Source organism: Diabrotica undecimpunctata, chromosome 7, assembly GCF_040954645.1.
Source record: "Diabrotica undecimpunctata isolate CICGRU chromosome 7, icDiaUnde3, whole genome shotgun sequence".
Classification (NCBI taxonomy): Eukaryota; Metazoa; Arthropoda; class Insecta; order Coleoptera; family Chrysomelidae; genus Diabrotica; species Diabrotica undecimpunctata.
The window spans coordinates 41954037-41980044 of NC_092809.1; the positions used below are offsets into that span (position 1 = coordinate 41954037).

General features: G+C 33.5%; 1 protein-coding gene and 2 long non-coding RNA genes across 3 annotated transcripts in view; 2 read left to right on the plus strand and 1 right to left on the minus strand.

The window, feature by feature from the left end:
• LOC140445261 (inter-alpha-trypsin inhibitor heavy chain H3-like) overlaps positions 1 to 3378 on the plus strand; it is a 68266-nt gene extending 64888 nt beyond the window's left edge. Inside the window, exon 13 of the mRNA XM_072537180.1 lies at positions 3094 to 3378. Within this exon, the coding sequence (XP_072393281.1) occupies positions 3094 to 3260 (167 nt within the window). The 3' untranslated portion in view covers positions 3261 to 3378. The remainder of the gene's footprint in view (positions 1 to 3093) is intronic.
• Positions 3379 to 4616: 1238 nt separating this feature from the next.
• On the plus strand, positions 4617 to 5037 carry LOC140446258 (uncharacterized). Its single transcript, XR_011951478.1, has 2 exons — positions 4617 to 4745; positions 4952 to 5037. It is a non-coding gene; the product is annotated as an uncharacterized lncRNA (long non-coding RNA).
• A 7035-nt stretch (positions 5038 to 12072) lies between these two features.
• Positions 12073 to 19224, minus strand: LOC140446259 (uncharacterized). The gene is made up of 3 exons (XR_011951479.1): positions 19096 to 19224; positions 18890 to 18975; positions 12073 to 12244 (listed from the first exon to the last, which is right to left on the minus strand). It is a non-coding gene; the product is annotated as an uncharacterized lncRNA (long non-coding RNA).
• Positions 19225 to 26008: the final 6784 nt, after the last annotated feature.

Genomic DNA, 26008 nt, shown 5'->3' on the forward strand with positions numbered 1-26008 from the left:
ATTTTAGTTTGTTACATCACAATATTTTCCTAATATTATTCATCATCATCATCTAAAATATCAGGATCCATATTAGCTACACTTTCCTTACTAGGCAAATCTATATAAAATTTATGGAAGAATCAATGTTAGTAGAGAAATTAAGTAATCATTGTTTTCTTTTGATATAGGTAAACGTCCATGGGTAAAGGCAAAAAATGCAGTATTCTGCATTTCCACAACTTGAAATGTGTTACTGCTGGACCTAATAAGTTGTATCCAGTCATGAGGATGATATATTTGGATTTCTGTTTTCTTTTTATTATTTTATATTATCCCATGATCTGTATCAATTTCTAAATGGCTATGTCCGGGAATGATAAATTTATGGTCGATTCTCTCTAACTGTAACTTATGTACAGCCCACGTAAACATAGAACTGACGTGAGAATTTCTATTCTGACCTCCACAGGTATCAGAGTAAAATATTATGCTTCTTGTGTTATTAGGTAGGTTTGTTTGAAGATGTTTAAAGAGACAAGATGCAATCTGATCCGCTCCTCATGCAGCAATAGTTTCATACCACACATAACATACTGCTCTTCCGGTCTTATTGTCATGTATGGTCAAATTGAACGTCCGCAACTGATGTTTATAAAAAGCTACAGAAGAAGTCAGTGATGGAATCGGTAAACACTGTTGTAAATGAAATGTATACACTTGTACGGTACTATCATTTTGATACATCTGTGTGTCATTTTTTTTTTCGATTCGGAAGCTTGATCTGCTGTAATTTTATGATTATCATGTTGCGAAGTTATTTCAGTTTTGGTTTGCTCATCTTGACAAAGTTAAATTTGCATTTTTTACTTATCACAAGTATAACATGTATCAACAGGAGGTTTTTTAAAACATAACCTTAATTTGTTAAATTCTTGACTGTAAATTTTTATTGAAAGTGGTTTGGTATACGTGTCACAAAATAGTTGATATATTTTGGTGATTGTTAGGTGGGAAGGCAAATACTTCTTTGATGTACTCTTTCTGGTGTAGTGACTTTCATACGACGGAAAAGACAAAATACGGTTTTTTATTTACTTCCTTTTGTCACCGGATATTTTATTTTTACTAAAGTGGATATTTGTACCACCTACTAAAGACCATTTTTTCATTGTTTCAGGCCATGGTTTTTATAAAATTATCACTTTCGTCAAAGGTTTTCAGTAAACGCCCTCTACAAATAGCTGGACGCAGTCAATCTATTACAACAAAATATTAATACGTCTTCATACAAAATTTCTGTTTTTGAGGATCTATTGTGCGTTGTCTTTGGGTATACGCTCCTTGCATTTTAAGCAAAATGCGTGCAGTTCCTTCATGGATCTATCAGCGATAAATTTTCCTTTAAGAGTTTTATATGACTTACCCAGATTTCTTTTCGTTTTTTTTTCTCGTGTTTAATGGAGCGAAGACTCTTTTTTGGTCACACTGTCGGAGAGTTGAAGGTTCATTCTCGATCAAATAACTGCTTGTTGGTTGCTGATTTCGGTGATCTGAAAAATAAAACATCAATAAAAACCAATGTGGGAACAAAAATATTCATATGAAAACTCTTCAAATTGCCTACTACTTATTTAAAAAATGTTTTACACTTACCTTCGACAATAGCTTTTTGATTTAACACCAAATTTACCAGTTTTTTTCCTCTATAAGAATCCATTTTTGTGGCTCTTTATAATGAAAATATCTTTAAGTATCACCGTTCTTAAAGAATCGTAGTACAAAACTAACTGAATTTATATAATTTGAACTCAAAATAATCATTGTTGTTTACATTTTTTTTTTCCTTCGTAGACTAAACATGTTTTAAGTTTGTAAAACTAGGTAGTTTTACCTAAAGTTAAATATCTGTATACTCGTTAACAAGTAAGACAATCACGTCAAGCACTTGAAGTAGCTAACAACTTAAGTCATTCCTATAAATTAGCAAAACTGAATATATCAGTGGTACTTTTTCACATAAGTTAACTTATGTTTTTTATAACGTCTAAAGATTTGTAGGAATTGAAAGGTTAAAAAGTATGCTACTTAAAATCAATGTGAAATAAACATGTAGGACTTCTGTGCTTAAGTCAGTCGATGGAGAAAAAATATAGACATGTGCATATACAAAAAGAAAAATCGATTTTTTTGACTTATGTGCTTTAGTCTAGGATTTATCATATCACATTTTATGTATTTGTTGTAAATGGACTTTTCTGGATCTGGATCTCCAGATCTCTGTCCTTTTTCCTAGGTAATAAATTAACAAAGTTAACGCGAATTGATTCCACGCGACAAAAATGAATCTGAAGAGCCCGAGAAGGGCGGCAATCGTTTCGCCAGGAGTGTACATGTCATAATGAGCCTTTATCAAGTAGAAATAGTCGATTTTTTGACTTATGTGCTTTAGTCTAGGATTTATCATATCACATTTTATGTATTTGTTGTAACTGGACTTTTAGATCTTCAGATTTCTGTCTTTATTCCTAGGTAATAAATTAACAAAGTTAACGCGAACTAATTCCCCGCGACAAATGAATCTGAAGAGCCCGAGAAGGGCGGCAATCATTTCGCCAGGAGTTTACATGCCATAATGAGCCTTTATCAAGTAGAAATAGTCGATTTTTTTACTTATGTGCTTTAGTCTAGGATTTATCATATCACATTTTATGTATTTGTTATAAATGGACTTTTAGATCTCCAGATCTCTGTCCTTATTCCTAGGTAATAAATTAACAAAGTTAACGCGAACTGATTCCCCGCGACAAATGAATCTGAAGAGCCCAAGAAGGGCGGCAATCGTTTCGCCAGGAGTGTACATGCCATAATGAGCCTTTATCAAGTAGAAATAGTTTCTTTTGACAAAGAAAATTGAGTGATAGATAGAATAAACAAATTAAAGTATGAGCATAAAACCAAACAAGAATGAAGATAAATATTCGAGAAAACAATTATATAAATTAGTTCTCTGAGTAAAATCAATAATATATCTCATAATACTTCGTTAACGCTTTTGTTAACTTTGCAGTTTAAAAAACAATATTAATATTAATTTCTATCTCTTTCTTCCAGATATGTGTTTCGCCCCACCTGAAAAAGGAACATGCAATGACTTACATCAAGCTTGGTTTTATGATCCAAGAAGTACCCTTTGTCAACCTTTCGTTTATAGCGGATGTGGTGGTAACGAAAATAAATTTGATTCCAAAGATGACTGCGAGAAAGCGTGTATTGTATAGAATTAAAATCATACGATGTTCGAATATATTTATAAATTATTTTTATTTATATACCTACAAACTTTGTAGTTTTTATAAAATTTAAAAAGTTAACAATAAATCTTTATCCAAAGTATAATTTTTTTGTTTTCCCTCTATTTTTATTGTGTAAAGTAGTAAATAGTAGAAACTAATTATCGAGGAAGCAGGACCACGGTAGACGTTTGAACAATATTATATTCCATACTTAAATGGCATCAAGAGACTTTTCAACCTAATGAAAAATTTTGATGAATTCGTTTACACTGACCTTGTTTTATTTAAAGCACAGAATACATCACCCAACAAAAAGCGAAACGAAGGGCTTTTTCGCAATCCAAATTTCTGTGAGATCCGCCATTCTTTTCATAGATAAAATTACACCTAGATTGGTAACAGGGATAGCCAAGGTCAAATCTGAGGGAGTGTGCTCAGAGTGGCCCGTGTAACGGTTGCATCTCAACGCAAAGCGACTAGAAAATTCCAGGGATATCGAGTGCGAGAGAGAACAACCCGTCACGTAGGCGAATTAGAGGTGGGAATGTTCTAGAACATAGTAACTGGTATATATATGTAACGATGTTAGGAGTTATTTTAGTTGATAAGATATTTTCGTGTAGAAAACTTATAAATAAATATATTTATATAAATTCGAACCGCTCGTTTTATTTAAAAAAACGTTACAATAATTTCGATGAAAACGCAATATGCATTTCACTTCTGAGGTAGTTTAAGTCTCAAAGAATCCTATGAGATTAAAATATTTCTAGCATCATTAATAGAGCAGGTTCAATAGTTTAAATATTTATAGCCTCAGGGATAAATCAATTAAATAACTTTTAAACTATTTGACCGATCGGGGGGAAATTTCGCACAAATTTAAAAGTCGGTAATTCCTCGATGTTTAAATGTATTAATAATATTTTATTTTGTTAATAAAAAATTAATAAAATTTATAAATTAGTGCAAAAAAACTACTTTTTTTGCAAATATCTCCGTAAATTATTTATCAATTTTAATTTAAAAATCGGGAAAATAAAGATATTCTTCTAAAAAATGTTATAAATATTGTTTATGTAAAATATAAGGAAAAAACTTATAGACAAAAAATTTAATCAAACCCCCACCTTAGACTTAAAAGCTTCAGATATCTGCGAAAAATTTTGCGGATGATTTTTGTATAACCAGACTAATATACTTTTGTCATAAAGGCGTAAAGACGATGCCGATACTCATTGTCATAACAATAAAAAAACAAGGTCCTATAAAGTCAATTCATATTCTTCCTTGGCTTGAGATCTAACAATTAAGATGTCAGAATACTTCGTAATTATTAAAAGAGAAGTAGAAAATAGGTTATGTTATTTGTTATTAAAATAGGTTTTGTATTTTTGTAGTGATAATGATAAGATACATAAATATAATATCAGTTAATATTTTACAGATTCAATAAACAAATTTCCATTTGTACGTATATTTTAAACTGGTTTTCATTAATTACATATTCGTATATCTTACTGTAGATTGTTAGAAATAACTGATAAATAATAAACAAAACACAAAGGTATCAACAAGAAGGTTTCACAATTATTATTAAAGTGTAATGCAAATAGCCAGAAATAAAGGCACATGTTTTTTGTTCCATTAAATTATCTCATGTGATATTTTTTTAGATTCAATGTAACATGGAATATTTAGAAGCACTTAAGTGTCCTTCATGCTGCTTTAAAACCAACAGTTTTGCTGTTCTCAAAGACCATTGTGAAACACAACACAATACAGATCCCCAAAGAAAGTACTTTTGTGATAAATGCCCACATACTTCAGCAAAGAGGTGGAAGATTGTAGAACATCAAAAGTGTCATGGTAATATACCAGGGTTATATTTACATGCTTGCACACTATGTCTGTTTAGAGCCCCTCACAAAGCTCAACTGGAGAGACACATCATGTTTACTCATTCCCATGAAGTTGATTTGAAGAAATTTTCTTGCAAAGATTGTGCGGAAACATATATATCCAAATCAGCTCTGAAACAACATAGACAAAAAGGACATTATGCATGAAATAATACCGAGTATATGTAAAATCGCATATGAACTGGTGACATAACTTTATGCATTTTATTCAATATAATGAGATGACTATAAGATTTCGTTATATCTTATAAAACATTGTGATGGTTTGTACATTATGACTAAGTAAGTAAAATAAAGAAAATGATATCTACATATAAATACATGTTAAAAACAAGAAGTTTCAGTAGTGATTTTATTTCATATCCCATATAATGTGTAATCCCATAATGAGAAAATTCAAGTGCAGTAACTAATAATTAAACAATGTTTCAAACACAAATAGGTATTATACTCATTTTGTTCTAAACAGGTTATTGTACAATCACTACTGAAAATTTTTTGCTAAATGATGTTCTCAAATGTTATTTTGGCTAATAAATAGATGCGTCTTATCTGCATATTTACTTTTTTTAAATAGATTTAAATTTGAATAAACCATTTTTGATATTATTTTGACTTGCCATTTTTTTATTTAAAGTTTTTATATTCCTGTTCACCCCTATCTTAGCTCATTGAAGCTCTTTGCAGATAGAGTCTCTCTTAGAGTGTACTGGAGCTTAAATTAGAAAATAGTCTTTATGCTAATATTAATTTTTGTATTCAGTTCTTATAATTGCATGCAATGTGTATGCTGAAACTGCAATAGAGGTTCAAATGTTCTTTTAATTATTTTTATTTGCAATATTTCTCTGTATTATATTTCTTTTTCCTTGAAATAACATTTGACAAAGATGAAATTTCATTTTTTCTAGTGACTGGTAAAACCTTATAAATTGGCCTTTGGGATTGTCAGTTGTTTAGGTGTTTTATTTTATTGGTCTCGTTGTACGCCCACTGTGAAGACCATCATACAAGAACATATATATATATATATATATATATATATATATATATATATATATATATATATATATATATATATATATATATATATATATTTCAATACATTCTAACACAGGTGAAATTTTCCAAATTTTGAAATCCAAGTTTGGGGGCACTTTTGCAATAGCTGTAAGGTAAATGACCACTCATTGCCACTATAATAAAGGTAAAGCTAAAAACTGTATAAAGACAAAAACCAATAATTGCCACAAAATACCAAGTATTGCTCCCAGTCATTGCCATAAATAAATAACAACATTTTACTGAAAAATCATGTTTATTAATAAAAATCTAAACCAAAATAATTAATAAAATAATGAAGCCTTCACATGTAAAATACATGTTGATCCGTGATCTGGATCCGTTCACCAGTGGATAAAATAGTAGGTGTTGGCAGTATGCCTAAAATACAATTTTCATTAACAAAGGAGATGTCTTTTTCATCACAAATAAAAATATTCTTTTCAGGACTAATAGATTTCATAGACAATATTTGTACATCATTATTGTCCATAAGGCCTTGAATAATAAAAACATGTCACAATCCATGTTATGGATTTTCTTTTACAACCTAGGAATTTCGCAAGTTACCACCTAGATGTTCATCCTCTGATGGAATTCTTTCATATGCTAACACAATCAATGGAGGGGCGATTCTCCCAGCAGCATTAACTGTTACTAATACTGTTATATTTTCCTTGTCATCTCTAGCAGAGCGATAAATATTTTTATCACCTTTCTTAGTCAAAACCTTTCCCTCTTTAGGTGATAAATAAAATGCACTCTCATCGGCATTGAAAACACAATTTTGTTCTTTTGTTATATCAAACAAGTCTGTTGACTTTAACTATTCCTCAACTTGACTGAACCACTGTCTCAAATTGTATTCTCTTATATTTTCCCGACTGGGTTAAATTCTGTGACACTCTTTGGGATATTTCTGGATGTCAAAAACAAGTGAAACCATTGGTCACTGGGATGGCTATGAATAAATGATTTCTTCCTTTCTGTAGAATTCATTATTTTCTGAACTGTATCCAAAATCTGAACTTTTGAACCAGGAAAATGACTTTCTGATAGATGTAAAATCCATTTTACTAAGACTGATTCCTCTTCTTAGGTTAAAATTGTAGAAGGGCCCATAGAACAAACGGTGATTTTTCATCCTTATGACTCAAAGTACTACGTGGAACTACATGATTTTTTCCTGCTGTAGCTGCTGGGATTCCCTTTTTCACGTCCTCTAGAGCTTTGCCCAATTACTCTTTTGAATAATTCCTTTAAGATGCCATTTCTGGAATGAAAAAATACTTGTAATACCAAATATTAATGTAACCTATGATTGCCACTTTAGAACCAGTGATTGCCACCACTGGCAATAACTGGTAAAAGTAAAGTTTTTTGAATAAAAAAAGTAGTGTCAACACCGTAATTTTAAATGGTAAATTTATACATTATAATGGATTAAAAACAACCCAAACTAATAATGGCCACTTGTGGCAATGACTGGTATTCATAAAATATTTTGCAACCAGTCATTGCCAGGTTCATTTCTCTTAAAGAAAGTTCCTTTCATTTCATTTAAACAAAATTAATCGTCGAGAGAATCGACCTATTATTTATTTAGATGAAACGTGGTTTGATACTCACGATACGCCATCTGAAGGTTGGGTAGATAATAATCAATATTTTTCAACAAAAGCGCCTTCTAATAGAGGTAAAAGAATATAAGTATCGGACCGGGTTGTAAATAATAACAACAGTATAGGAAATACTACCGACTTTAATTATCACTCGTAAACGTAAAACGTAATTCAAATAACAATATACATTGAATAGACCATCGTCGCGTCTGTCGTCCTGAGTTTTCTCTCAGCTGATTGTGACGTAACCGCACTACATGGTTGCCAATACATCACATTCCTCCCTCCTGGATGAATTTACTCATCATAGTCCTCCAAATACCTTGGAGATTTTCTTCGAGCAGGTGGCTTTTTAACTTCAGCGGCCTGCTCTACAATTTCTGGTTCTGGGTCCACAAATTCTTTGGATGCAGAAACAGCGGTTGCGGAGTTACGAGTAATTTTGTTTCCATCGAGGTTGACGGTGTAACTTCGTCTGTTGTTTCTTGGTCACACACACACGGGTTCTGATTTGGTCAGAATGACGACGTAAAATTTTACCATCAGGGGTTTGAACTTTGTAGCTTAACGGTCCAGTGGTTTCAATTATTTTGGAAGGAAGCCACTTTTGACCACCTGGAGCAAATGACCTTGCAAATACAGTCTCGTTTTCTTGAAAACATCTGGGTACTGTTTTGTAAGAATCTTTCATCTCTTGCTTAGATAATATCTCTTTTCTACTAAAATCGGGCTGTAAACGATCAAATAATGAGCCCAATTTTTGCCCCATCAATATTTCTGATGGGAATTTCCGTGTTGTACAATGGGGTGTAAGGTGCTGAGTAAGGGGATATTTGTGCAATGCTAACTGTATTTTAGTTTCTTCATTACTCTCTGGCATTTCTTTAGTGCATTTTTTACATTTTGTACCATGCGTTCCGCTTGCCCATTACTACTTGGATGGTACGGTGCAACCAATGCTTGTCTCATAAGGTTTTTCTTTCAAAAATCTTGGAACTCAGCTGACGTAAAACAAGTTCCGTTATCAGATACGACGACATCTGGGATACCATTAGTGGCAAATAAACCACGTAATACATCTATAGTCACAAAACTAGAGGTATTTGGAACGATTGTAACCTCCAACCACTTCGAGTATAAGTCTATGATAATCAGAAACATTTTGCCTTTAAATGGACCGGCAAAATCGAGGTGTATTCTTGTCTATGGAGCTCTGGTTCACTCCCACGGATGGATTTAAGCATTTTTTGGCATGTTTCTAGAGTCCTGGCACTCGCTGCATGTATTTATTAGGTCTTCGATTTGTTTGTCGAAATTTTGCCACCAAACATATGAGCGTGCCAGTGACTTCATGTTTACGATTAACGATACAAATTCAGTATTGTTTTCCTCCGTCCAAGTAGAACTATTACCCTTGTACCCCATAACAGGCAGTCTTGATAACAGCTAATTTCGTTTTTACGTAGTAGATAACGAGTATATTTCGTCTGAAATTTTAATTTTCTCATCAGGCCAACTTTTCCAAGCCCACTGCAAAACTTTAGATAACACTGGGTCTTTCTTAGTCTCATTGGCAATGTCTTTGGCCCAGATTATCATCTGAGCTTGGTGGTTCTGGCGTATGTACCTTTTGTGGCAATCTGCTAAGAGCATCTGCATTCTGAATTTTTGAACCTGGTACGTAAAATAATTCTTAATCATAAGCAGATAACATAAGAGCCCATCTAAGCATTCTGGGTGACAGTATCTCTGGAACACCTTTTTTCGGATTAAAAATACCCAACAATGGTTTATGGTCCGTTCTTATGCCTATTTTCCTGCCATATACATTCTCATGGAATTTTTTAATGCCCGATATTATGCCCAGTGCTTCTTTGTAGATTTGGGAGAAATTTCGTTCAGTAGATGATGAAGTACGGCTATGGTATACCACTGGATATTCACGTCTCTCATCATCACGTTGACTAAGCACACAACCTACCCCGTAAGGGCTGGCATCACACATTAAAAATAAATCTTTTTGTTCACTGTAATGTCCTAACACAGGTTCTTTCGCTAAAATTTCTTTTAATAAATCGAAAGCTTTTTATTCTATGAAACGTCACTGCCAGGGAACGTCCTTTCGGAGCAGTGAATGTAACGGATTCGCAATTGTTGCCTTGTCCTTTAGAAAAACATGATAAAAATTTAAAAGTCCAAGAAAAGCTTGTAACTCGGTTGTATTGGTTGGCGCAGGCGCCAAGCGCATCTTCACTAATTTGAAAACCAAGAAACTCTATAGTTTTTGTTCGAAAAACGCACTTTTCTTTGCGCAAATGCAGTCCGTCTTCATGGAAACGCGATAATACTGCGTGCACTTTTGAACCCAAGTCTATTTCTGAGCTACCGACTATTAAAATGTCATCGTAATAAGGTAGTACACTAGGAATATCCGTTAATTGAGTGTCTATGAATTTTTGAAAAGTTTGTGGAGCCACTGATATATCGAACTGTAAACGATTACATTTAAAAGCCCCTTTATGCGTAATTATTGTTTGTGCTTCAGCAGCTTCGCGGTTGAACTTAACTGCAGATAAGCTTGCGTTATGTCCAGTTTTGCAAAAACTTTACCGCCCGCAAGTGTGGATAAGATACCCTGTACCGATGGCACTGAATAAGGTTCCGGATTTAACGCTAAATTCAATGTGGATTTGTAGTCATCACAAACCCTAACCTCCATTTTGGGTGCGTAATCGGCTCTAAAACCCCTTTGGCTATAAGCCTGTTCAGTTCAACTTCGATTTTGTCTTTTAGCGCAAATGGAACTTTACGAGCTTTACACATAACCGGCTTTACATTTTGTCCAACGAAAACCTTACTGGGGGACCCCGGTAAGATCCCAAATCTGTATTAAATATATCTGGGTATTCTTCTGAATAATTAATCATTGATAAAATTTGACTTACCCCAGCTATCGTTAAACCTAAACTATCAAACCAGTTTCTGCCGACTAGACTGGCGCGATTTGTCGCTGAAGTGTCGCTGATCTTGGAACTATATTTACCTCCACTTGACACATACCCAGTGTGGGTATCACTGTGTTTTGATAGTCCCGTAAAATAACAATGGATTTATCTATTTTAGGTCGATTTTCACTAAAGATTTTATTGTAGGTTGATTTGCTTATCACTGAATAACTCGCGCCCGAGTCATCCTCCATTTTCATTTTTTGGTCATTGAGTAGCACATCTACTAAATATTTACCGGTAATGCTATATGACGTCACGTTATTTAACGGAAACTCATAGTCACTACTTTGATAAAAAACACTCTCAGGGTTCCCCGAAACCGGCTTAGTATTGGACGTAGATTCCACGGTAGTCTGATGTACTTTTCGTTTGTTTTCCGGCCCTTTTTACTATTTACCTGAAAAGGCAAATCCCTTTATGGCTTCGAGCGGGATTCTATCAGCGGGATACTTTTAAATTGTGCATAAGTCAGTTTTTATAATTGTGAATGAACTATAAGTATCTAGGATCACCATTACAAAGTAAAGGAAATCGATGCATGCAGGGGATTTAGGGTGATATGGGTGAAGTGGGAGGAATTGAGTGGTATGTTGTGTTAGAAAAAGATTCAATGAAACTGAAAGGAAAATTCTTTAAATCTAACATTGTGCCTGCTACGATATATGCAACTAAATTTTGGGCAGTTAAAAACAGAGATACGCTCAGGCAGAATATGTCAGTAAAATGGATTAATATAACCGAAGAGAGAAATGTAATTAGGGAAACAAATTTTCATTTTTTATGAAGGTGTGGAAAGATGACTTTCTCTTCTTCTTAATTATTTCTTCACCATTTTTTTCCTTGACATTTACTGGTAATATTTGCGGTTGCCAGTATCTGTTTATTAGAGGTTGTTAAAAATGACTAGTCAGTATCTCTTTGCTGATTAGCAAGATATTCTTGTATTTTCTCATGTTCATTTCTGTACACTTGTGATTTAATTTGCTTTATCAATAATTGTTAAGTGTTGCTTATATGCTTGGTAAGTAGCTGTTATTTATCTTTTCTTTCCGTTTTTGAAAATAATTTCTTCTACGACAATTGCATCATTGTACTTATATAAATTTATAAATGTAAATAGAATGAATTATTATTACTTAGTAATGAAGGGTTTTCATAATGTACATAATAATAGGTACACAGATTTTTCATAATGTTGCGTTTATTTGGGCTGTAATTACAATATTTATATATTCAAATTTTATTATTTTCCAACAATAACATATGGATGGGGATAACGATACCAAGGGTATATATAGGGATATCCGATGTATGCACTCTCTGATCCTTCCAAATCTGAATTGGCTTTGGATTTTCTAAAAAACAAGAACAATAATATTAGTACTCTATCAAAAAATTATATAAGCGGGTGTTTTGTATAAATAATTAGTTAGTAACATATATAGGGTAGGTGAGAGCAAAGGTACCCAATTACAGTTTCCAGTAATTGGCGACGACACCTTGTGGTATATGTTGGTACTACTCTTTATAAAAATGACTTAGGATATAAATAATAGACAATTGACAAGAAAATCGGTGTGTAAATAGTTTGGTGTAAATTTTCAATAAAACTTACACTTCAATGAACATTATCACATCACTACTAATAAGGATTATAGGATATTAGGATTTGTAATTAGAAACACAAAACATTTTAAGATGACAGATAGCATAATTAAATCATACAACTCCTTGGTTAAACCACACCTCGAGTATGCTTCTGCAGTTTGGACACCTCATGCAGAAGTAAATATAGATTTAGTTGAACGGATACAAAAAAGATTTTTAATATACCTATATGTTAGAAAATATAACTCTTGTCCTTACCTGGTGTGTTACAGAAGTATGCTTGAAACTTTTAAATTTGTAACACTGAAACAGAGACGAAGAATGCAAGCAATGCTGTTTGTATATGTTGTCGTGAATAACTTAAAATATAAAGATCTATTCTTCATTAACTACATAAAGTTCTTTGTACCTAAGATTACCTTAAGGTTAGGTCATAGAGGACTGTTTTGTATTTGTGAGACAGATTGTCCGCCTATAAATAGCATTATGAGGAAGTGCAATATAATTCTAAAAAATAGCAACAGATATCTTCAACACCAACGCCAAAGCAATTCAATCTACCTTTCAACCACTATATCTTAGTGGGTATATGTGGCATAGATACACCGAGATATGGATGTCTTTATCTACATGTAATATGTGTGTCTGTATATACACTCAGATGCAAAAAAAACGCAACGGAGAAAATTTTGGTCAAATATTTCAATTTTTTTTATTTTTACCCCTATTTTGATGGTTTTTTTAACACACTGTGTAAAAATTTATAAATTTTAAGTTAGTATAGTTAGTTTTTTATTAAAATTTTGTATTTGACTTTTACATTATACGGGGTTAATCGAAATGTGGCTTTTTATCCTAACTTTGAAACATCTTGTGGAATTCCGTTAGCGGATTTTCGTTGTTTGGTTCAAAATATGAATTGGTTCATTTTTATGAGCGAAATGACTTTGCCACCCACAATTTACGACTTTTCCTGTTATAACCATTATCTTTTGTATTAATTTGTAATACGACGATTGGGGCTTTGGTGACTGATATCGAAAGAATGTCATATCGACCTCCCAGAAGCACTATATTGTGCTTCTGGGTATAACAATGATAACAATAACAAAACATAAAAGAACGACTTAAATGTAACTTAACCTAAGTATGCAAATAACAAAGAAAAACTACTAAAAAATAATTTAATACTTTGGATTGCCTCTTCTAGCCTCTATAACTGCCTGTACACGTTAGCTCATGCTATCTATGAGGTTGCAAATATCATCTTTCTGGATGTTTTGCCGGAAGCGAAGTTCGTTAATTGTGACTGGTGCGACTTCGCGACCTCTAATATTTCTACCAAACCTATCCCAAACGTGCTCTATTGGGTTCAGATCTGGCGAACACGCTGGCCAGTTCATTTTATTAATACCAACTTCCTCTTAATATTGCGTGACACTTGGGATATTCCTGCCCATACCATCACCGAACCCCCTCCATGGCTAACGCGGGGACTGAAAGCGCACTTCACAGATCTCTCTCCAGTTCGACTCCATACTCGTTCTCTCCCATCTGATGAGTGAAGACTCTATCTAGACTCATCCGTAAAAAGAACATTACTCCATTGTCCTAAATTCCAATGTAAATGTTCCCTGGAAAATTGTAGTCTAGCCACTCTGTGCCGTGGAAGTAATTTAGTTGTTGGTTCCAGTTCGTATAAAACGTTCCACTACCCTTTGGATGGTATAGCGATGAGTGTGTAGTACTCTAGCCACATATTTATAATTTCGCCCATCTTCAACCAGAGCAACGGCTTTCGCACAATCTTCGACACTAAGAACTATGATCAATCATAGGTAAACAAAATTTATGTGTCAATATGACATAACGATAACAGTCACCAAAATCACTTCGTCGTATTACAAAATAACTCCAAAATAATCATAATTAAAAAAGTCTCAAATTGTGGGTGGCAAATTCATTTGGCTCTAAAAATTGAACTAAGGCATATTTTGACATGAAACAAAAACTAAAATGCTTAGAAGACATTGTTGCAACCGAAAAATAAGGTTTTACGAAAATTCGCAAACAGAATTATTCCACAGGATGTTTCAAAGTTAGGATAATAAAACCACGTTTTAATTAACCCCGTGCAATAAGTCAAATATAAAATTTTATCAAAAACTGACTATACCAAATTACAATTAATAAATATATACACAGTATGCTAAAAAATCATCGAAATAGGAGTAAAAATAAAAAAATTAAAATACTTTGAATTTGACCATAATTTTTTTGATTTGGATTCTGAAAATATGAAATTTAAGAGTGGCGATTTTGTGTAAGAGTATACACCGAAGAGAAGAATATACCTGGCGAACACAGCCTACTTTGGCTCTCCTAAAGCAGCTCTTAACATTACACATAATTAGCAGAAAAACCAAGATACTAATATATGAAACTCTTATTAAACCTGTCCTAACATACGCGTCAGAGACATGGACTATGGTAAAAAGCGACGAAGAACTATTAGGCCGCTTTGAAAGAAGAATACTTAGGCACATATACGAAGGAGTACAATAAAGCGGGATATGGCGCAGGCGCTACAATTTTGAGTTGTATCAATGCTATGAAAAATGCAACATCGGCCGGTCTTAGACTAAGGTGGCTAGGATACCTTGAAAGAATGGACACTGGAGACCTTCAAAGACAGATATATCAAGAGCCAGTAGGAACCAGGAAGAGAGGCAGGCCAAGATCTAGATTTAAAACTCAAGTCGAAGACGACTTGAGAAATCTAGGGGTCAGAAATTGGAAAGCCAGGGCGACAGATAGGGGGGAATGAAGACTAATTCTTGAACAGGCCAAGACCCACACAGGGTTGTAGAGCCAAAGATGATGATGATGATACACCGAAGATAAGAGATCATTTAGACTGTATGTTGCCAAAATTAACAAGATTTTTGAGGATAATAATATAAAAGTGTCTTTTTGAAAAGAGCTCAGAAGACCACGAGGTTGGTGAGTACAAAAGAAGTATTTTTCGAAATCAGACATTTTTCAGAAGCGATCTAAACCAGTAGCTAGTAGCATTGCAAAATTCGAAAATATGTTATCATTCAGTAGGTACATATCTCAGTGATTTAACCCTTTTATAATTTTTTCAGATGTATGCTATTTTTTCCACATAGGTTTGTTAGTGTAAGTATTCCAAGATTAATCTGCTACTTTGTAATGATATATTATTCTCCTTTCAATATATTTAATATACTAATGGTCCAAAAAAAATTTTTTTCCATTACTTTTAAAGAATTTCAATTTGCCTAATATGATTATGAAATATATCAACTTAACTTTCATCTATATTTTGGGTCAATTTAATTAAGCATTAGGAAATTCACTGGGGATGAAAATTTTAAAACTGCGTATCTTTGCTTCCGCCTACCTATATAGATCTCTTGATCAGAGCACGTGACTAACAATGAGGTGAGAGAGAACTCCTAAAAATACAGCTTTTTACAACTAATAATAGAAGGAAAATGAAGCCCAGGAAGAAGAAAATACTCGTTGCTGAAGAATGTAAGCGACTGGATAATTATTAAGACCAGCTCAAGATAGAGAGTATTATGTGTAAATGTATATATTGTGTTAAACAAGTCTACTATAATGTCTAAAGTTTCTACTGGGATTTGGTCTGGACCTAGTGCTTTCTCATTTTTACAAGCTGCTTGTGCAGGACATTGAAATAGAAAGCCAAACGAAACCAAAATATTGGAGATTACCACAAATAATCAAATGATGGCTATTAAAAGATTAAAAAGAATGTCTATTTTTTATGTATAAAAAATCTCTTTATATAAAAAGAGACCTGATGGTGGTCAAACCAAGTTGAAGAAAAAGGGAAAACTATATAAACAGTGGTATTAGAATAAAAAACAAATATATAATAACGTATAAAAACAAATTTTTTCCAGGCCTAAGAGAAGGTAACCAGACAGACCATGTAGGTACTTATTAAAAAAAAATGGCTAAGATTAACATAGTATGTCAGATCACACAGAAAAGCAAACGCTGATTTAGACCACAGATTAGCAATAGCAAAATTAAAAATGAAAATAATTGGAACGTAAGCTCAAAAAAATCTGGATTTCCAACAAGCTAAAAACAGAAGAAGTGAACAATAAATACGCGGAAGACATAGCAAAGAAACTACAAACGGTCGGAACTTAAGATATAAAAACTGACTGGAACAGCATCAAAACAAGCGTAATACAAACAGCAGAGGAAACAATAGGACAAAGGCGCAAGAGTGGATTGATAAAGAATGGAAAATCAAAAACATAGAGAAGAAACAAACATCGATGATTTGGATAAAAATCGAAACAGATCAAAAACTGAATGAATGTAAAAGGAAAAACCAGAAAAAGGCAAAACAAAAAATCAAAATAAATTAAAGAGCAAATTGAAACAAAAAGCAAATAACAAAGACAATAAAAATCTATACGAATATGTTAAAAATCAATAAAACAACAGTAAAAACTAAAATTCGTAAAGAAAACTGGAAAAAACATTTCTTGAACTTGTACAAAATTAAACAATGCAGGAATATTGAGGAAGTAGGGAGAAGGGATGAAAGAAACTAAAAGAAAACTTTCCAACAAGAAGGTATTGAAACAGTGAAAAGGTTGAATTCAGAAAAAGCAGCAGGAAATATATGCAATCTTAAGGAAAAATTGTAACAAAGATAATATAATAATTGAACAATGTATATTAGAAAAGTGTAGATATTTAAGTATCTAAGTGTAACAATAGACAGCTCAAACTACAGAAGCACATAGATAACTTAAAGAGTAAAAGCTGACAATAGGCATATTTGAAATACCAAAAACTACTAAAATACAGAAATATCAGCAAAAAAACAAAAATGAAAATATAAAACAGCAATTAGGCCTGGCATAACCTACGTAGCAGACACAATGTACCTGACTAATAGAGACGAAGAGAAGCTAAGAATAATAGAAAGGAGGATCCTTAGAAGAATCCTTGGAACAGAAAATATCGAAGAAGGAAAATTTAGACCAATGTTTATCATGATAAATAATCAGATAAATGGATAAGGTATAGTCAAACATATTGAAGCTCAAAGGTTGAAAAGAAAACACTCTAATTAAAAAAATATTAAGGTAGAAACCTATATAGTAATAAATACAAGACCTACAGGAAGATCAAAGTGCAGATGGAAAGATCAGTTCAGAGAAGAATACTTAACTAGGGAACAAAAAGAGAAAATAGAAAGGAATGGTGCTTAATCACCAATCGGGCGAAATGACACAACAAACTGTAAAAGAAGAAGGCGGAGTGATTCCCAGCGAAAAACTGATCAGAAGGATTCATATTAATGGTTAACTTATACTCCTGCTTATACTACTCCATGAATCAGGACATATATACTTGCTTCATAGATTTTAAAAAAGCTTTTGACAGAGTTCAACATGAAAAGCTTTTAAGTATTCTTAAGACCAAAAACATAGATAGTAGAGATCTACAAATTATATCAAATCTGTATCAAAATCAGAAAGCAAGAATAAGAGTCGAAGGAGAACTGACAGAGGAAGTAAGTATACTTAGAGAAGTTCGACAAGGGTGCATACTTTCACCATTCTTATTCAACGTCTACAGTGAAGTGATATTTCAAGAAGCTTTATTGGATATTGTGGAAGGTATTTTGGTCAACGGAAATAGCATTAATAATATTTAGGAACGTGGCTAACCGAAGATGGAGATTAAACAAAAGAAATCAGATCTAGAATAGAAATGGCAAGAAACGCGTTCATAAAATTGAAGAACTTATTTTGCAACCGTAACCTTAATCTAGAGATCCGCACAAGAATGCTACGTTGTTACGTTTTTCCTACTTTACTATACGTCATGGAAGCGTGGTCAATAAAACAGTCTGAAATCAAAAAATTAAACTCCTTTGAGATGTGGTACTACAGGAAAATCCACAGAATATCGTGGACTGAAAAAGTAACTAATATAGAGGTGTTACAAAGAATGAAGAAAAAATGTGAAGAGTCATAAAAACTGTTAAAATTAGAAAGATTCAATATCTGGGTCATATAATGAGGGGCGAGAAGTACGTATTACTTAGGTTAATTATGCAAGGGAAGAGAAACCCAGAACGACGCAAAATATCCTGACTAAGAAATTTGAGAGAGTGGTTCGGTTGCAGCTCATTAAGAATTATTCAGAAGCGCGGCCGATAAAATTAAAATAGCGATGATGATTTGAAACCTCCGATAAGAGAAGGAACCTGAAGAAGAAGAATACTCCTGCCCAGGAGTAAGAGGCTTGTATGTATATAAACAAACTTACTTATTTATTTATATTTTCTGTATATTACTACTTACATAGGTTTTTCTTCCAGTAGATCATTGGATATCTTCACAGGTGTGGTTGCTACCAACACAACCACGCAAAAGATAACTGTTAGCATCTAAACATAAATATATAGATATATTAATAATATAATCTAGATCTAACTAAAAATTAAAGAGTTATATATTAGCATTTAAATAAACAGTCGAAGAATGCAATAAATAGTTAATAAACTTACTAGAAGCTTCATTGCACCGGAAAAAACAATGTCTTCAGTGAAACTACTGAAAAATTACTTTATATATGAGTTGATAAATCCTCCTTGAAATGAGATTCAAGCGTTAACTACTTTAAAACGATAAATCACGCCCATTCACTCCAATTATTCCCTGTTTAATTATTCATTCCATTGTTACACATCTTAAATGTATCTTTAAGAACAGTCTGATATAATTTTATAACATAAAAAATATTGACGATAATTCTAAACGTAGTATAATATTAATCCACAATTTGCGTCCTTAATATTTCAAATTTTTGACAAATTAGTGGGTAAGACAAGAGGCAACCAGAAGATAGTGGAGGATCCGGGGGGGGGGGGGGTGTCACGGAGGTCATGACCACCCCCCTCCCCAAACAAAATTAAATATCAATCAAATAATCCTAAAAAAAAAATAATTTAAAACCCATGAACCCTGTATGCAGGAAGTCAAGAATTGAAATGATTCAAACTCATTTATTCTAGTGGTAGGTGTAGAATTATGCGGAAGCCTTTTTACATTGCTCTTTAAAAAATCAACAATTCTGGATACCGTAAGTAATACCTCGACTAACGCTACCCCGACTAACGCTACCCCGACTTCTGTGAATTCAGAGTTACGCGATTTTCAAATTTTGTTAATTCGTCATTTGAGTGCCAGAAAATCGTTCGATTATCGATGAGATAGAATTACCGCCCACACATTATCGCTCATTCAATGTACATGACATAACTTTTCGTACGAAATCAGCACATTTTTATTTTGTATTAGGTATTTCTTATCTTCAGTTTTGTCTACGAATTGGTTGTTTGTAATTTGAATATATATTATAATTGTTAAGACTGTGTTCTACATTTTATAATTTATCTATAATAAATATCAAAGTAAATATTGTTGTTGCATTAGCTCTGTCTGATACATTAGTGAATACAAATAAAGGAACTGGGGGATGTTGCCCAAGGTATTTGTGAAACTCGTTGGGTTGAAAGGCATGAAGGTAATCTTCAGTTCCAGGGAGAATCAATCATTAAAATATACAACGCTCTTGAAACAATTTCTACGTGGAAGGAGAGTAAAATGTCAGCTGATGCATTTTCATTAATCCAAATTATTAGGAGCCGAGACTTTATCATTTTAGTAGTTTGTCTTAGTGATGTTATAGGTACAAGTGTATCACTTAGTCGTCTTCTTCAATCACCAAAATTAGATTTGAAAAAGACTACTGAGGTCATAGAGGACACTAAATGCATTCTTTAAAATAAAAGATCAAATACTGAATCTCTTTTTAGCAAACTTTTCTATGAAGTAAGGGAAATAGCTGAATAACTAGATATTGAATTGAAGATGCCTCGTATAGTTTCTCGTCAAACCTGTCCTCAAAACCAACCTGCTAACTCTTGCGAAGAATATTTCCGAAGATCTATTTATTTACCCCTTTTAGACAATATCTTAACTGATTTAGAAGAACGACTTTGACCGAAAGTTATGAATTTATTTAATCTTCGAGTTGTTTTATCTAAAACTGATAACACACTAGAAGATAAAAGTGCATTAAAAAAATTGTTGACACCTTCCAGGATATTATTGGACCATCTACTGCATATTCCACAGTAGAACAAGAGTTTTCACTGTGGATTCAAAAGTAGAAAAGAGTCGTGCACTGCAAAATAATGGAAACTTTCCTGATTCTATTTTAGAAGTATTAGAAAACTGCGATATTCATATGTATCCAAATATCAGAATATTTCTGCAAATATTAATTACACTGCCAGTCTGTGCAGCAACAGCAGAGCGTAGTTTTTATACGCTTAAGCGTCTAAAGACTTGGCTTAGACATAGAACTTCGGAGGAAAGGTTAACTGGTTTAGCATTCATCAATGTGCATCCTGAAATTTCTCTAGATGTTGATGCAATCATAGAGCGATTTGCTAAATCGGATAGGCGAAAAGAATACATTTTATAAAATTATATAATATTATTTACTTATCTTATTCTTATAGTATTTTTATTCACTGAACTTTTATTTACCACTCGTTGCCGGCTGTTGCTGACAATTCGTGAGAAAAATTTCAATACCGAGTAAAAAAATATTTCACTCACTTGTAGCCTAATATGCCTAATTTTATAAATAACTATTCTAAAATTATATTATGTGTTTTGTTAAATAAATTAATTTAAATAAAATGCTGTTTACACTTCTTCTTAAGGTACCTTTTTCATTACAGAAGAGTGGCTATAACTACAGCAAATTGCTCTCTATCTTGAGCTGTTCTTAGTATTGAATGTGTGGCCATGCCTGTCCAGTCTCTAACATTCTTCAGCCAGGAGCATTTTCTTTTTCCTGGATCTCCTTTTCCTTCTTCTTTTCCTTCCATTATGAGTCGTAGAAAGTTATATTTTTCTCCTCTGTAAATATGTCCTAGATAACTCGTTTTTCTGTTATTTACAATATTTAGGAGTTCTCTCTCAGTCCTCATTATTCTCAGCACCTCGTTGTTGGTCACGTGCTTTAATCCCGAAATCTTTAGCATCCTTCGAATAACACACATTTCGAAGGCTTCTATACACCTCATACTTGTAATTCCGAGAGTCCATGTTTCCACTCCGTATAGCAATAAGGAATAAATGAATGTTTTTACAAATTGATATCGGCTATCAATTTGTATATATTTGTATGGATAAGATAGAGTTTATTAGGAATGTTTAATACATTCATTAATGCTTACACTTACATTGAGTTATTTCATTTAAATTACTTAACTTTGGTTTATACATATTTATCCTTGGTTTGTTCTTGATTTTGTAGCCATAGGATAGGTGGGTTTAAATTAATTGTCTTTAAAATACCTAGTTTAAATTGACAGTCCTTGATTTTTCAGTATTTATATTTTAATAACTTTCCTTTGGTTTAATAGTCTTGTACACTTGATTTTACTGTCATAGAGTATGTGGGTTTAAATTAGTTTTTTTTTGTTTAAGTTTAAGACTCCTTAATGTTGTAACCTTCTTTGCACCCGTAGGGTATTTGGATTTTAATATCTTCTCATTGGTTTAATATATCGCTTAAAATAATTATTGAGAAAATGATTCCCTCTCATGAGGCACAAATCATATCAATCGTAAAGGTGCAAAAATCTAAATCCTATATCAAAACTTAGACCAGGGAAGTAACGATTTTCCCATGACACTCCTTGATATAGGTATCTAACAACTGCATTTGATAAATTTGCTGATAACAATATGTAATACCAGCAAATTATGTGGAAATTTGACACAATTTTTCTAAAAGCTCATAGAAAATCCTTCAACACTAGAAGAACGACTGAAGCGACCTATCTGCAAGGACCGCGGTGGTCAATTCCAGATAGCATGCAAACTTGGGACAAGTTTGATTTTTGTTGGATTCTAAACTGTTGCGTCAAATACAACAAGGCAAGTTTGCGACAATATTACTGTAAGTTAAAATTGATATTTCAAGTTTGTGACAACATTGATGCAAATCGTGCGCGCCATATGCTAGTTGTAAAGTGAGTAAAGCAGAGGGCGAAGCCAGCCATTTTATACGGGTTTACTCACACGCCTGCCGCAGAGTAACCTAGGGCGCACGGCTGATGAGGCAATCTAGGAAGCTTACTACACACGCCCCTGGATCTTTCTTTATTTTACTGTTCAGGTTCAGTCTGCAAGTGAGTGTGAGTTGTGCCGCGCTAAATCAAGAAGAGGGCACTAATATTGTTATTACAGCATAAAATTGGTGTAGCATTAACTTTTCGTTGATCTACCAAAAAAAAAAGAAAAAAAGAGATACTGAGTGAAGGGCTGGTTACAGAAAAGTGCCATAAACGTTATGGAACAATTGGAAGTAGATGATCTTAAGAACTTTTTGCGAATGGACATAGATTCCTTTGAAGAGCTCCTTGATATGGTTACACCAATAATAAAAAAACAAGATTCATTGATGCGGAAGGCCATAAGTGCCCGAGAACGACTAACTGCTGCTCTACGATTTTTAGTTAGCGGACAAAGCTATGAAGATTTAAAATTTAGTACTATCATATAACCCCAATAATGTCAAGAATGATTCCTGAGACATTTTGAGCTATCTACCAATCTCTTAAACACTACATAAAGGTGAGAAATAAAACTAGTATTACTTATGAAAAGGTTTATTTCTGTCTAATTACACAGAATTTGAATATATTCGGATTAACTGTTGTTTTTGTCTGGTGTTATTTTTTAGCTTCATAAATAGTAGGAATTCTGTTATATCGGAATTTTTATTTTGTATGTTATCGTTATGTAGTGAATTCCTACCTGCACATTGTGATTCAGAAGCTTGGATTTCGTATGAAGGTGTCTGAATAGAAAGAGGGGTTGGCATAGGGGGTTGAGCTTGATACTGAGGAGATTATAAGGGCATATATAGGGCTTGATATTGTAGAGGCATAAGTATATGACTGGGCTTGATATTGAGGGGATGGTGTATGAATAGGCGTAAATGAGGAGGAATCTGAGGAAAACTGATATGGATTATGTTGAAAGGTATTCGGCAAGGTATTTTAAAAAAGAATTGTTAAGATTGGTCCATGCGTTGTTGAGTTATGCGCTTACCAACACATTTTGCGATTCATTTTTATATTATAGATTGTCATTACCAAATTTATCAAAAGCAATTGTTAGATACCTGTATCAAAGAGTGTCACGAAAAAGGCTTTTTACTTACTAATATCTCTGGTCAATGTGGTTGCCTGCAACACACTATTCATTAATACACACAAATACTGGCCTATTTTCCCAATGATTAAATTATTTTAACTAAGACGTGATCTAAAGTTATCCTTTATTTATCCTTCATTGTGAAAGCATGTGTTATTAATTAGAGTCATAAAAATTGTAAATCAATCCCATAACAATGCGAATAAGATTTGTACGTGATTAATATAAGCGATTCTTTTTTACCGTTCGAATGTAACTACCTACATATCTTTGTATCTTTACAGAAAGTTAATATTATAAAATTTGTTAAAATCAATTTTGTATCTGTACTAATGGCCATAGTTGTCAAGGTACTTTAGGTAAATAAATAAATAATAATTTTGTATCTGTTATTTTTATTTTTTCGAATAAAATAATTCGAATAAAATTTGTGACATGGAAGAAGACAAAAATCACTGAAACAAGAAGAATCATGTAAACTATATTTTCTACACGAAGAAAGCGTAATCGAACTTATGCTGCAAAACGCTTTAAATAATATCTGGAACAGGAATCAACAAAACCAGATATAAATCATTAATAAGGCAAGCTTGGAAAATTTTACGGCAATTTCCATTTTATTTATAATTAAAATTCGAATATTTCATCTTATTTGAGTATTATTTATAAACAGTTCCAGGCATCCAACAATTTTCTAATTAAATTAAAAATGTCTACTGGATAGATGTTATGAGCTGAAACTAAGAACGGGAGGATATCACCTGCGAACGGCATTTAGTTTTTGAGGCGAGATTGGTCGTGGATGAAATATTTTAATAAAGGTTCCAGCAAGCTACAAAACGGGGACGAACACTCCAAGAAAAAAATTAGTTGGAGGTCACCCCGTTTTTATTAAGAATATACAAGGACACCCGATTATATTCATCTTTACATACTATCTTCGTGAAGGAGGTTGGCAATAATCATGGCTATTACGCATCCATGAGATTCTTCTCCTGCCCTGGATCTTTCCTTGTATAATAAATTGAAGTACGTCGTATCTGTTACCACGCATAACATGTTCCAAGTATTGCAGCTTTCGTGTTCTGATGGTTTCCATTATTTCCATTTTGTTAACTCCTCTCAGGACTTCTTTGTTTAGTTCTTCTATATATTAACAGTTCAAATGCTTCTAGCATTTTAGTAGTTACCCTGTGTGGGGCATGGATCACTCAGGAAGAATATCCCCACAGTTGCCTCCTGCTTTTCGTAAAAGGCGACTAAACGAAGAGGTAGTCTGCTCTTGTCTCGAAAATTTAAGAACTGCTGAGGGAGGTAAGCGTAGTTGAAGACCGGGGTGGATCCGCCCTACCTCCACTTGCAGTCATCTACCCTAGGTGGGGACAGTCAATCCCAGCTGCTTCGCCATATTCTCTCCCCTTCCGTCAAAAACCATTTCCAATGGTTTTGCCTGTCGCCCTCGTGACTCCCAATCTTTTAACCCAACCTCATGAGACAACCTGACGCAGAGAAAACCGATGGAGAAAAACCCGGAATCCAAGGTGTTAACACCGTGCTGAAGGATGACTGGCCACGCGACACGTGTTCGAGAACGTTTCCTTTGGGGTACCTGGCGACGTCCAATTGTAAATAGCCTTAATGTCGCAAGCGCAGCTCTGCAACAGTGGACAGGTCCCTTTCCTATCTGCTTGTGGGAATAATATGAAAACAATTCTTTATTTGAAAAAACCGGTGGCGACCCGTCCGGTACAATGGGAAGATTCAATAGGAAAAAGGGCGACAAGGAGAGGACGAACTCTCTTACTGACAGCCTCGATGAACCTAAGACTACAGGGGCTAAGCGGAAACTTGGCTCGCCGAACTTAAACTCCTAAGTATACAAAGAAAGGAGAATTTGGAATACCTATCCCTAATCGAAACATAGAGATGCAGAAGAATTTGACAGAGGATCTCTTCAAATTAATTGTTAAGGTGCCTAATGCTACCAATAAAATAAAGGATGTTGCCCAAAGACTAAAGAGAATTTCCCCAAACGTGGAACAAATATAAAGAGTGGGAATGACCCGAACCTTTTCAAGTGATCCACAGACATAGTCAGAAACCCTGTAAATACCCCAGATACCCTCACTAAGGTGGTTCTGGTTGAGCCCTCCGATCAAAAGATGAACGACACTT